This window comes from Melanotaenia boesemani, chromosome 23, assembly GCF_017639745.1.
Source record: "Melanotaenia boesemani isolate fMelBoe1 chromosome 23, fMelBoe1.pri, whole genome shotgun sequence".
Taxonomy (NCBI): domain Eukaryota; kingdom Metazoa; phylum Chordata; class Actinopteri; order Atheriniformes; family Melanotaeniidae; genus Melanotaenia; species Melanotaenia boesemani.
This window is the reverse complement of record NC_055704.1, coordinates 198,618-211,827: the sequence shown is the minus strand read 5'-3', so window position 1 is coordinate 211,827 and position 13,210 is coordinate 198,618. Positions and strand designations below refer to the sequence as shown.

Genomic DNA, 13,210 nt, shown 5'->3' with positions numbered 1-13,210 from the left:
CGCTGCACTGGACACATCCTCCAGCTCATAGTAATCGTGCCGTCAAAGATCCCATCACCAGCAAAGCAGTTAGTGCTTAAACCTTGTGGAACACTTCAGAAGTGAGTTGGCTTATACTAAATTAAAGAAGAAACAACAACAAATGAACACTCCAGAGCACAAGCTGATCCAGGACGTCAATACAAGATGGAACAGAAGCTACTACATGGTAACGAGGCTCCTGGAACGGCACTGGCCAATCACTGCAACTTTATCGGATCCTGAGGTAACTCACAGAGGCAAGCACTACTTTGACTTGAAGCCAGATCAGTGGGAGCTGCTTGAGGAGCTGGTGCAAGGATTGCATCCATTTGAATGTGCTACCATTTACCTCAGAGGACAGGAGTACGCTACTGCTTCATGTCTTCCACATCTGGTCAAAGGGCTGCAACGGCCCATGGAGCAAATCCATTTAGAAACGAGCCCAGAAAAAGCCTTTCTGTCTGGTGCAGGAAAAGGAGTAAAGGAGAGATGGGGGGGGATCTGAACACCCTCTCAGCAGACAGACCACTTGTTCTGGCAGCTGCCGTAGACCCAAGATTCAGAAAGCTGAAGTTTATATGTCAGCTGAAGATGGCACAAGGTTGAAAGGAACAGCTGAAGTTCTTGTTATCAAAGAAGCAAAAGCAGGAGACTGGAATGCATGATGGCTGCAATCCTGAGCTGCAGGAGAAGAGGTGAATGTTCCAGCTGAAACCTCAGCGCTGAATAACCTGCTCAAGTCTGACACGGACAGTCTGAGTGAGGAAGAGAAGGGAAATTCAGATGTTCTGCACAGAGCCAGCAATATCCAAAAAGGAAGACCCTCTAAAATGGTGGAAGGAAAATGAGCCCACACTGCCAAAGCTGGCAAGATCTCTTCTGTGTATCCCTGCAACGTCTACCCCATCTGAGCGAATCTACTCTGCAGCCGGGAATATCTGCTCTAAGTCGAGAGCTGACCCAAGACCACGTGGAGATGCTGACATTCCTTAATGAAAGAACTGTCTGATTGACATATCATCTTGTAGTTACTTTTAACAGGCACCATATATACCAGTCAATGTTCTGCACCAAATGCCCTTTTTTAAAAATAAAACTTCAAGCTTATTTGCTGTTTTTTTGCTGCTAGTTTGCGTAATCTTTTTTTAAAATTGATATTTGGTTTGTATTTACCTCTTCTGTTAAGATAATCCTTTTATATGTCCCACAGTGGGGAAACTACAGCAGCAAAGGTATCAGTACTAGGTTAATAAGTTCAAAAAAATGTATTTTTGAATGAAGTGTTCATCTCGTCTTTTTAATTAGCACATTTTTAAACAACCTCATGCAAGATTTAAAAGCTGAAAGTGAAATAAGAGCCATTGAATAATTATAAGATACATAATCAGATTAGTTGATTGGTCGTTTTAATAGTCGATGACTAGTCGACTATCAGAATAGTCATTAGTTGCAGCCCTACAGGTAGGTCTCTGTAAGACCCTGCTACTGCGAGAATTTAAGATGTTATTTGTGTCAGTATTTAAAAAAAACTAATGGACTCAACCCTTGGATTTCTACTTTCATGATGCTCCAAATACTTTCTATTGGTTAAAGATCTGGACTGCAGGCGGACCAGATCAGCACCGGGACGAGATATGATGTTCTAAACGAACTGATTCATTTGAACTGCTGTTTAAATTAACAATAAGAACCAAGTCAGAGTTGCAAGCCGTTTGCATTCTTTTTAATATAAAACTGTCCACGCTGCTTTCATGTGATGTGTACTGCTCTCATGGGAGTCTCCTGTCCAACACACTTAAGTTACGTGAATGCATCTATGGGCAGAAGCTATTGTTGTGTATTATTGAGATAAATTCTGTGAGTCCATCCACAAAGCTTACTAACATTTGCACTGATGTCGCTCAGGTTTATTCTGTTTTATTTATATTTTTCCTATATTTCTGTGTTAACTGTATTTTTTTAATGTAGTATACAGACATGGACAAAATTGTTAGCATCCCTCTCTTAATGAAAGAAAGACCCACAAAAGTCACTGACATAACTTGTTGGTGTGGTGCTCAGCACCGCAGCCTCACAGCAAGAAGCTCGCTGGTTTGATTCCCGGCTGGGGGAGGTTCAAACCACACGTGTGGAGTTTCTTGTGGACTTGCGATGCTGAAGATATATCCAGGAGTATTTTAACGATTCACTATATGGTGACAATGGTAAACCATTTTAATGTTGCTGAGATTCTATTCTATTCTATTCTATTCTATTCTACAGTCATTTAGCAGACGCTTTTATCCAAAGCAACTTACATTTGAGAGTAAAAACAACACAAGCATGAATTCAAACAAGATGGACGTCATAGTTAAGTGGTAGTCAGACTGCTGGAGTCCAGGTGGACCAGGTGCTGCATGTAGTGCTAGAGGCAGTGCTTATCTTTCTTTTTTTTTTTAAGTTTTTTTTTTTTAAGTTTTTTGTAGTTTTTTAAGTTATTTTGTTTAAATACAAATATCACGAATTCATCATACATATCATCTTGGACATAAGTGCACACAGCTTCTTCAGTACTTGGTTGAGCCAAAGAGCTGGACAAATCTTTCTACCTCATTCTGAGTAGAAGAGTGAAGCTAAGTGTAGAAATGCTCCTTAAACAACTGAGTCTTTAGCTTGTTTTTAAAAGTGGATAAGGACTCTGTGGATCGGACAGAGTTTGGCAGATCGTTCCACCACCGGGGAACAACAGAGGAGAAGAGTCTAGCTACTGATGTGGCGCCACCTTGTGGTGGGAGCACTAGGCGTCTTTCACTGGCAGAGCATAACTGTGGAGAGGGAGTGTAGCTCTGGATTAAGGAGTGGAGGTAGACCGGAGCCGTTTGGGTTATTGTTTTGTAAGCCAGAAGCAGAGCTTTGAATCTGATGCGCTGCAACTGGAAGCCAGTGGAGAGCGATTAGCAGCGGAGTGACATGAGCTCTTTTGGGCTGGTTGAAGACCAGACGTGCTGCTGCGTTCTGGATCATCTGCAAAGGTTTGAGCATGCAGGCAGGCCAGCCAGTAAGGAGTTGCAGTAGTCAGTGTGTGAAATGACCAGACCCTGGACCAGGAGCTGGGCCGTGTGTTCAGTCAGGTAGGATCTGATCCTCCTGATGTTGTAGAGAGCAAATCGGCAAGATCGAGCAACCGAGGCAACATGGTCCTTAAAGGTCAGCTGGTTGTCTACCATGACACCAAGATTCCTGGTAGAAGACGTAGGCACAAGCGTGATGGAGTCAAGCTGCACGCTTATCTGAGGAAGGAAGGATTGGCTGGAGAGATGTTTTTTTTAATCAAAACTGTAGACCAACTGAAAGATTATCAAGGCTAAAAACCAAATTCTTTGTATTATTAACAGTGACAAACAAGACCAATAGATGGTAAGATGTTGCACTGGATAACTGATGTTTATTCTTTTGCTTTGACATTTTGGCTCACATATTGTGGCTGAAGCATTTGAAAACGAGTTAAAAGCATTCTGTTGCATTTCCTTTGTCCTTGCAGGAGAGTATTGACTTGGGTGAGATTATGTACTCGTTGTGCTACCTCCCCACAGCGGGGAGAATGACCCTGACAGTCATCAAATGCAGAAACCTCAAAGCCATGGACATCACAGGCTCTTCAGGTGACCGCATAATAGATAAGGCTGCATCTAAAGCAAATCATAAATTAAACTCAGCTGAAATGAGGCAGAATAGAAATTAGAAGCCTTATAGAAGGGCGGGTGATAGCTTAGCTGCTCTTTGAACTGTGGCAACAAAAGAAATAGCCATTGTTTTTTTGTTGTTTTTGCTAACTTAATCCGATTCAGTACATTGAAACAGTGAATTTTTCTCTCCTAGATCCATATGTGAAGGTGTACCTAGTGTGTGATGGGCGGAGGTTAAAAAAGCGAAAAACGACCACCAAGAAAAGCACACTTAATCCTGTGTACAACGAGGCCATTATTTTTGACATTCCTCCAGAAAACGTGGAACAAGTCAGTCTGTCCATCATGGTGATGGATTATGATCGGTAAGTTAAATGCTAACGTCACACTGTACAACAACAATGTCTGAAAGCTGGCAAAAACTTCACAAATTCTGTAAGAAATTGTTTAATTAAAAAATAAAGAAATATTAGGCTTGCCCATGTACTAGATGCAGTGATGAAATATTTGTGAGTTTCTAAAGCATACATACTTTGGAATAGCAGTAAATCTGAATATGAAATAAGAATCAGGTGTTTTCAAGTAGCTGGTGACTTGTACCTAGCAGCCGCTGGGATGAACCCCAGCCTAACCTGCACTCACCCTGCCCTGGATGGATGGATGGATGGATGGATGGGTGGGTGGATGGATGGATGGATGGATGGATGGGTGGGTGGGTGGGTGAATGGATGGATGGATGGATGGATGGATGGATGTATGGATAGGTGGATGGATGGATGGGTGGATGGGTGGGTGGATGGATGGGTGGATGGATGGATGGATGGATGGGTGGATGGATGGATGGATGTATGGATAGGTGGATGGATGGATGGATGGATGGATGTATGGATGGGTGGATGGGTGGATGGGTGGGTGGATGGGTGGATGGATGGGTGGATGGGTGGATGGGTGGATGGATGGGTGGATGGGTGGATGGATGGATAGGTGGATGGATGGATGTATGGGTGGATGGATGGGTGGATGGGTGGATGGGTGGGTGGATGGGTGGATGGATGGATGGATGGGTGGATGGGTGGATGGGTGGATGGATGTATGGATAGGTGGATGGATGGATGGATGTATGGATGGATGGATGGGTGGATGGGTGGATGGGTGGGTGGATGGGTGGATGGATGGATGGATGGGTGGATGGGTGGATGGGTGGATGGATGGATGGATGGATGGATGGGTGGATGGATGGGTGGATGGGTGGATGGATGGATGTAAGGATGGGTGGATGGATGGATGGGTGGATGGGTGGATGGATGGATGGATGGATGGGTGGATGGGTGGATGGATGGATGGGTGGATGGGTGGGTGGATGGGTGGATGGGTGGATGTGTGGATGTGTGGATGGATGGATGGGTGGATGGGTGGGTGGATGGGTGGATGAATGGATGGGTGGATGGGTGGATGGATGGATGGATGGATGGGTGGATGGGTGGATGGGTGGATGGATGGATGGATGTATGGATGGGTGGATGGGTGGATGGGTGGGTTGATGGATGGATGGATGGTGGGTGGATGGATGGATGGATGGATGGATGGATGGATGGATGGATGGATGGATGGATGTATGGATAGGTGGATGGATGGATGGATGGATGTATGGATGGATGGATGGGTGGATGGGTGGATGGATGGGTGGATGGGTGGATGGGTGGATGGGTGGATGGATGGATATTCTATGAAAACATCATATTGCCTGAATTGACTGTAGCTTGCATGGCATCAGCATTATGCTGCATCAGTTAACAGCAGACCCGCCAGATTACATTAATTATAAAAGCAAAAAACAAACACAGATCGTAAGAGTTTTGTCTCACTTGTGCAGCGACACAGTGGTGTTTATAGCGCTGTGTTAAATGAGCTGTCAGGAGGGAAGTGGGGAACGTCGGAGGCTGGGTGTCAGAGGAAGTCACTGGGAGAAACTTCCTGTTTAGCTGTGAATATTTTGCTACCAGCTTCAGCTATAAACATCACACAGATCTGCTAGTTCCAGAAGAGATTCTTAATGGCTATTGCACTGCATTGGGTGCTCAGTTAAAACCAACCTAATTACTCATTTGACCCAATCTAACCCAAACTTAGATAAACCCACTGTGGTTCAGTGTTTGGCCAGGTAATCCTGCCCCCCAACTGTTGACGTTACCTACAGGAACCGGTTCTTAGATCTGGCCCAGCAAGGAGTTGGTGCCAGCTTAGAACTAGTTTTGAGAGCCTGGAGCTGGTGCTTGGGTGGTGGAAAGTCAGAGACCCAGTGCTTAGGCAGGCTCAGGCCCCGAACCAGCACTGGACCCAGCTCGGTCAAAAAACCCCCCAAGGATTGTACTGAGTCTTTAAATCTAAAACTGGACAGACTGCCTATCTAAACCATTCTGTGAGGTCAGTTTGGGTCATTAGTTCTGACTCACTTAATCCTTTGATAGTTTTTCCAATTTTTAAAAACATATTTATGTTCTAGCTTTCTCAGGGTCTTCATTCTGTAGGTCTTTAATGTGAATGTGTCCTTGAAATAGGGTTGGACACAACGAAGTGATCGGTGTGTGTCGGGCCAGTCCAGATGCTGTGGGTCTTGGACGAGATCACTGGAACGAAATGTTGGCTTACCCACGGAAACCCATCACCCACTGGCATGCTCTGGGAGAGGTACACAAATGTAATTTTATTATTTTAGTTTTCCTTTAGGCCTGTTGTTCATACAAACCAGCCCAGATGAGACCCTGCTGGGTCTTCTTATGTCGCCAGCATGATGTCAGATTATGGAGCAAACATGCAGGAAGTACAAAAGGCTCATAGATGATAGTCGGCTGGCTGTCAAAGAGCCCTTAGCTGAAAGAGCTGGTCTTACTGAGCTCTTACTTCTAGAAGTACATGTAAACAAATAAATAGGTTGTTAAAATAGTTCATTGCATGTATAACATATATTTTTATTATTTAAAAGTTTGAGGTAAAAAGTCATCCAGAAGTACAGAAGGAGCTGCTGTTTTCCTTCGTTTGCTGATGCATGGGAAAACATAAACGTGGGATGGATGATTACACATTTTTCCTTAAATAAATATTAGGATATTTCTTTTCTGTAAGAGTCTAAAAAAGACAAAGAAGAAAACATAGATATCAAAGGGAGAATGATTTCATCTTTGACCAGTGGCCTCCATTTTTTCCTTGTATTTAACTCCAGTTAACTTGTTGCTTTAAACAGAACCAGGCGACTTTCATGACTACAACATGTTTGAAATAGTAGTTGGCTTTTAATTTTCTTAGAGGCCATTTGTTTTAATGAAGTTTACTGTAATTCAATTTTACATGTTATCAATTTTTTCCTCTTTTGCACCACCAACTCTCCATCTGATGAATAGGAAAATGCAGGTGATTTCTTATTTTCAGTGTTTCTTTTAAAAACTGTGATCATAGGCAAAAAGAAAAAACCGATACCTAACATCATGTAAGCATTACTTTCCATAACAAATACAGAAAATTGACAGATTTGCCTTAAAACGCAATATTTAGCTTGATGGCTATTTTCTGTGCAGATAAACATTAGTGATCATATGTTTTACAAAATAGGATTTTTTAGAGCACATCAACAGTATTAACATGTATTTCAGCTGGTTTTTTAGATTTGTTTTCATGTCTGATAAAAGAAAATGAAAGATCAACCTGATCTCACTGAAATATGTAAATTAACCACAAGGTTATTTCAACACTAGTTTACAGCAGATAATTGTCCAAAATGACGCGCTGTGACCACGGAAATCAGTCAGTGGTGCTTTGTCGTGATGTCTGCACAACTTTTCTGTTTCTGGAACAACAAAATAAAAGCACAAGTTAAGTTTTCTAATGCAGTAAAAAAATGCTTTTAATGTCTTTATTGTAATTTCGCTAAATCAGCTGTGGTACACGTTGAAAGATTTGCTCTCTAACACCGTAATTTTTAGTGTGTATAGGTAGGCTGATATTAACCAAAATTCATATCTCCATATGTTTTTACCTGAATAACGTTATATATCTCGATAAAATTTGTTTTAGTCAAGTAACCATAGAGACAGCTTTGAGTACTAAATGCACTTTTATTAACGATCAATGTATACAGCAGTTAAAGTAGCTGTATATTAAATTAAAATGCTCCTTAAACAAAATGAATGACAAATACTTTTACCATAAGAAAAAAGCAGTTGTGTAAAATGCGTCAAGGAAAGATTCGGAGCAAAAGTAACAGGCATAGACTGTATATAAAAGATGGGCGGAGCCTCCGTGATGTCATCCGTAGGTTTCTGAAGAGCTGAACTGAAGCCCATTGGGCGGTTCCCACCATCGCCATCTTGGAAGCGTCACACATGTTGCCATTCCTGGAAAATCCAAAAATCGTCAAAGAGGAGCTGAGAGGGGGGACTGTGAAGGTGGGGGTGAATGATTGACACCCATTAAACTGTGAGCTGCATGTAGCAAAGAGCTAACCGAGCTAACCCCGAGCAACAGTAGCTAACCAGCTAACGGAGGTAGGCGGGCAAAAGCTAAGGCACACTGTTAGCTGGCTAAAAACCACGGCTGTGCTGCACTCTCCCTTCTTGCTGCAGATATTGGATACCTGTCAATCAAAAGGACACGCCCCTAATTATGCTGAATTTCAAGATTAAATAACATCCAAACGGATGAGTTGAATAAAAAATTCACCCCCCTCACAGTTGTCATGAAGGTAAATTTGACATTTTAATCCTAAAATGTATTTTTGTACCAGGCTTTAAACATGTTTATTTCTGCTGTGAAGTTGGTCTTTTTAACATGGGAGTCTATGGGGATTTGCTCTGTTTTGGAGCCCCTAGTGGACGAGGGGGGAACTGCAGGTTTTTGCACCGCCACATAGGCTTTACATTTTACCAACAGTGGTTGCTGCTTAGTAACAGGCAAGCTTTATGGAGCTAAACAGCGCCATAATTTTTTTTTTCATTTTAAAGAAATATTTGAAAATTAAAAAATGTAAGCTGTCTTTAATGTGAACTTTGAAAAAGAAATAATTAGATTCACAATAAAACAAAATGTATCAAATGTTTATATTAATTTGAATTTTATTGGGATTTTTTTTTTTTTTTATGTATTTTTCTAAATTAAACCAGAATTATAAATTTTCAGTATTATAATGTAACATGTCTGAGATGTTCTTTTCTTTAAGTTTCAGATTTTATGGTGTTACGGCTGCATGGAGGCGGTTAGCACTGCAGCCTCACAGCCAGAAGGTCACTGGTTCGAGCCTCAGCTGGGGGGAGGCTTTAATAGTGGCCTTTCTGTGTGGAGTTTACATGTCCTTCCCACATATGGGTGGGTTCTCTCCAGTTTCTCCAGCTTCTTCCACCGTCCAAAGACATGATGTTAGGTTAATTGGTTTCTCTAAATTTTCCCTAGAAGTGAGTGTGAGCGGGTTTTTTTCTCTCCGGGTTGGTCCTGCGATGGACTGCAATGGATCAACATATCCAGGGCAAAAAACTCAGAAGTGAGCTGCAGTGTGAACAGAGCCTGAGTCTTTCTGTGCGGTTTAAGGCCTTGTTTCCACCAACGGGTCGGGTCAGGACGGTTAGGGTGCGGATCTGGTTTGTAAACTGTAATCTGGTTTATGAGTATCTGCCAGATAGAGATAGATGCCTCAGTTACGTAACAGCATGACGCCATCACAGCGCAGCGCCTACCTTAAAGTAGAATCAAAACACAACTCGGAAACAAAGGAGGAGGATGGAGGTCATCCACCAGTTTGCCCGTTTCTTTCTTCTTAGTGGTGCTTTGTAACGACATTTTAAACAGAGATTTCTTATTGCTGATTAAACAAAAAGAAGAAGAAATCTGTTGCTCTAAACAAGGAGCTGTTCCTGCTTTGTTTTTAGCCAGGTTGCATGGGAAGTGAATTTTCTCTCAACCAATCAACAAATTGCAGTGTGTCAAGCACCACTGTTTTGGGTCGAGTGGATTAGATTGGTACCCCAATGGAAGGATCCCAACAAAGTAGGTCAGGTCGGATTAAGTTCCCAGTTTTTACATGTAGTAACACAAAACAATGCGTCCCAACCCACCGTGTTGGAGGAAACAGGGCTTTAATGTTTTAATGTGTGTCTGTGGCAGCGTCAGGTGGTGGAGGCCGGAGTGGGAGGGATGAAGTTTTGTAAGAGGCAGAAGGAGTTACAAGGAAAACACCGGCAATTTTAACTCAAAACAAGCTAGCTCGATATAAACGATAGCCCCTCATTCTACAACACGTGTGAAAAAGTCTCAATAAATTTGAAAATCTTGATATAGATCCTGTGTGTGTGTGTGTGTGTGTGCGTGTTTTCATAGCCTAACCAGATCATTTTGAATGAAACCTGGTACGATTCTTGGGTTAGAGTCTTCCTGTATCAGTGTTTCTGAATCTGGAATTAAGTCATTGGTTGTTCAATATCCTACTATATACATATTTACATAAATATATACATACATATATATTTATTTATATATATTTAAACAACCGGGTTTTGAGGATAAAATGATCTTTTCAATCACATAAATGAAACAATCCAGAAGTTGGTGGTCAAACATTGAAAATGATCTGATGATATTAACAAAAAGACATTAGAGAGCAAAACTTAGTGCTCTATAGATCTACTTAAATCAGTGACATTATGATGAAGATATTAAAAACATTTTTTCTGCATTTCTGCCTTTTTGGTTTTTTGCTTTAGAACCAGAAAAGTCCTGCAGACAACAGACAACAACTCTGTGTTGAGAGACTTTGGTCAGCTTACCTTATGAAATAAACTAAGAACACTATTTATTTTCATAGAAATTGTAGGCCTATATTTAAAGACTTTTTCATTATTATAAAGCCTAATAATAGAAACATTCATTTACACTGTTGTGGCATTCTGCCTTTAAAAAGACAGTTTTAGGTGTCGTACTGTGATGGGTGGACATACTATGAAGCATCATAGCTGTACCTCTGTGTTGTTGCTAGACTTGCAAAACAAACTTAACTTTTCTATCTTTATATGTATGTTCATGGAAATTATATATTATAAATTCTTTTTGAGTGTTTTGTTATTCTATAAAATGTAAATAGGTACATTAATATACATCTTGGAATCACTCAGGATTGTTGTTGTTTGGGCAACAAAAAATGAATACAATTCCCTTTTTATGACAGAAAGACCACAGACCTGTGTAAACACAACCGTTTCTATAGCAAACTGTCACTTCAAGGCTACATTTGCCTATGATCACAGTGTGCCCTCAGGACTAGAGAAATTACCTTCTTCTAAAGCCAGATGGCATGCCTCAGTAAAGTTGTGCATTTTCTGATGTTTTGCCTTGCAGTGGCCTGGCAGAGCTGCAAGCTTTGAGAGTCAAGGTTCGTGTCCTTCGCCCAAACCTCCCCAGACACCATGACGACCACAGGTAGAGTCCAGATGTGGCCTGCGCTGAGAAACCAGATCAGTGTGTTTCTTCTGTGGTTGTTATAAGATGTCATTGCACTGCACACACAGACTGTTACAAGGTTTTATTCACCAGACATTTACGCAGACCACATGAATGTGAGTCCTTCACCATTCACTTACAATTTAACATCTTCTTACATCTTTTTACATCTTTTAACATCTTCAATATTTTTAGGATTATTTTTTGTCCCTAAAGCTCTTTAATATTCAATCGTTTCACTTTAATGTGGCACAAAGTTAAAGGGCTACTGTGCTCAGCATCATGAAAACATTTACCAGTAAACAAATCCAAATAATCAAAATCTAACTTCGGGTTAAAGGCTGCAGGTAGCTGAGCATCAACAAGGGCTGAGCAAATCCCAGAAAACCCATCAGTTCTGTCACCAGGGTGACAAACAGGCCACACATGTAGCAAACAAATGTAAAGAGATGATTTGTGCTTTTTTTAAGAGCCTGGTGGACCTTTAAGGTCCATTTATGCTCCGTAAGTAAATAGTGACTTCCATTTCAAACATCTTACGTCACCGTCCTCGTACGTCCATGTGTGTTTTTCGTTGCCATGATTATGAAGTCAGTTCCTCTACTAGTGGTCAGTGCAGCTCTCCTGAGTGGACGTCAGTGTCATACACCATTTAGCAGCAGTAATGCTTTGCTATAAAGTTGTTTCCACCCGCCCAGCCTAAACACTCACATGCAGTTTTTCTTCAAAAGCTTGCACAATTTCTACAGTTGTCCTCGTCTTCATTCTTCTTCTCCTGTTTTGTTCTCTTCCTGATCCTTTTCTTCTCTGGTCTGTTTCTTTCACTGGTTGGCTGTTCTTCTCAGCACTGCCCCCGTCTTCAAGCGATGCATCGCTAAGCTCCCTGCAAACGGACCAAATTACGAGTGTAGCCGATGCAGAAGATGGACGAACTGAATCCATTTTCTGCATCCAGCATAAATGGGCCTTTACATGATTTTAAAAACTTCATGTTTATATTTTTGTACACATAAGATGCAAACTGAACAAACATAAAAGCTGTCACTCATTTTAAAATGAGCTATCGACATTATGCTAATTATTGTTGGTCAGTGTTGTGGTGAGACATTTGAACTATATTATTACATTCATTAGAGGATATTGACACACTTAATTAATTTACAGCTACTTTTGAAATAATTAACCGAAATCAGCAGATTTAGCCGTCTTTTCAAGTTTGTCTTGCACATTGTAAAATAAAAACAGAAAAGGAGTATGCCACAAAATAGTTTTGTTTGCAAAAGAAAAAAAAAGTAGCGTCCACTTTATCAGAGGAAGGAAGAAAAGAGAAGGTGAGAAAATATTCAATATAACGTCAGTACCAGCAGCCTACCCGAGTAGCTGCTTCTGGTGCTACTTCCAGCAGGATAATGCACCATGTCACAAAGCTCAGATCATCTCCACCTGCTTTCTAGAACATGACGATGAGTTCACTGGACTCCAACGGCCTCCACAGCCACCAGATCTCAGTCCAGTAGAGCAGCTTTGGGATGTGGTGGAACGGGAGATTCTCATCATGGATGCAGCCAACAAACCTGCAGCAACTGTGTGATGCTGTCATGTCAATATGGAGAAAACCTCTAAGGAAGGTTTCCACCACCTGCTTCATCTATCACACCAGGATTAAAGCAGGTCTGGGGGAGAAAGGCGTCTAACACAGTACTAGAAGCTGGACCTGATAAAGTGGACAGTGGGTGTATCTACTGTAACAGAATCTCAGTTTAAATACGCCACATTTTTATTCAGGGAATTAAAATCCAAATACTCTACACACACTCATTTTTATTTAAACAAGTTTACATAAAGTCATGTGAAATAAAATTTGTTCATCAAACAGCTCCTTACCTCAGCTTCTCCACATGTTAGTAATAACTCTAATAAGAAACCCACATAGCAAATAGAGGAAGGCTGTGTACTGTTATCACACTAGCACATGCAGTAAAAGATGCATTCCCTCTCTTCTGCTCTTTATAGAAAAAAACTATGCCTCTCACCATTTAAAAAAGGAC

General features: G+C 41.3%; 1 protein-coding gene across 2 annotated transcripts in view; it reads left to right on the top strand.

The window, feature by feature from the left end:
• Positions 1-12,650, top strand: part of syt10 (synaptotagmin X) — a 31,060-nt gene extending 18,410 nt beyond the window's left edge. For both annotated transcript variants that reach the window (XM_041977893.1, XM_041977892.1), the window contains exons 4-8: positions 3,542-3,662; positions 3,880-4,051; positions 6,245-6,374; positions 11,061-11,141; positions 12,617-12,650. In XM_041977893.1, coding sequence (XP_041833827.1) covers positions 3,542-3,662; positions 3,880-4,051; positions 6,245-6,374; positions 11,061-11,132 — 495 coding nt within the window. In that variant the 3' untranslated portion in view covers positions 11,133-11,141; positions 12,617-12,650. The remainder of the gene's footprint in view (positions 1-3,541; positions 3,663-3,879; positions 4,052-6,244; positions 6,375-11,060; positions 11,142-12,616) is intronic.
• Positions 12,651-13,210: the final 560 nt, after the last annotated feature.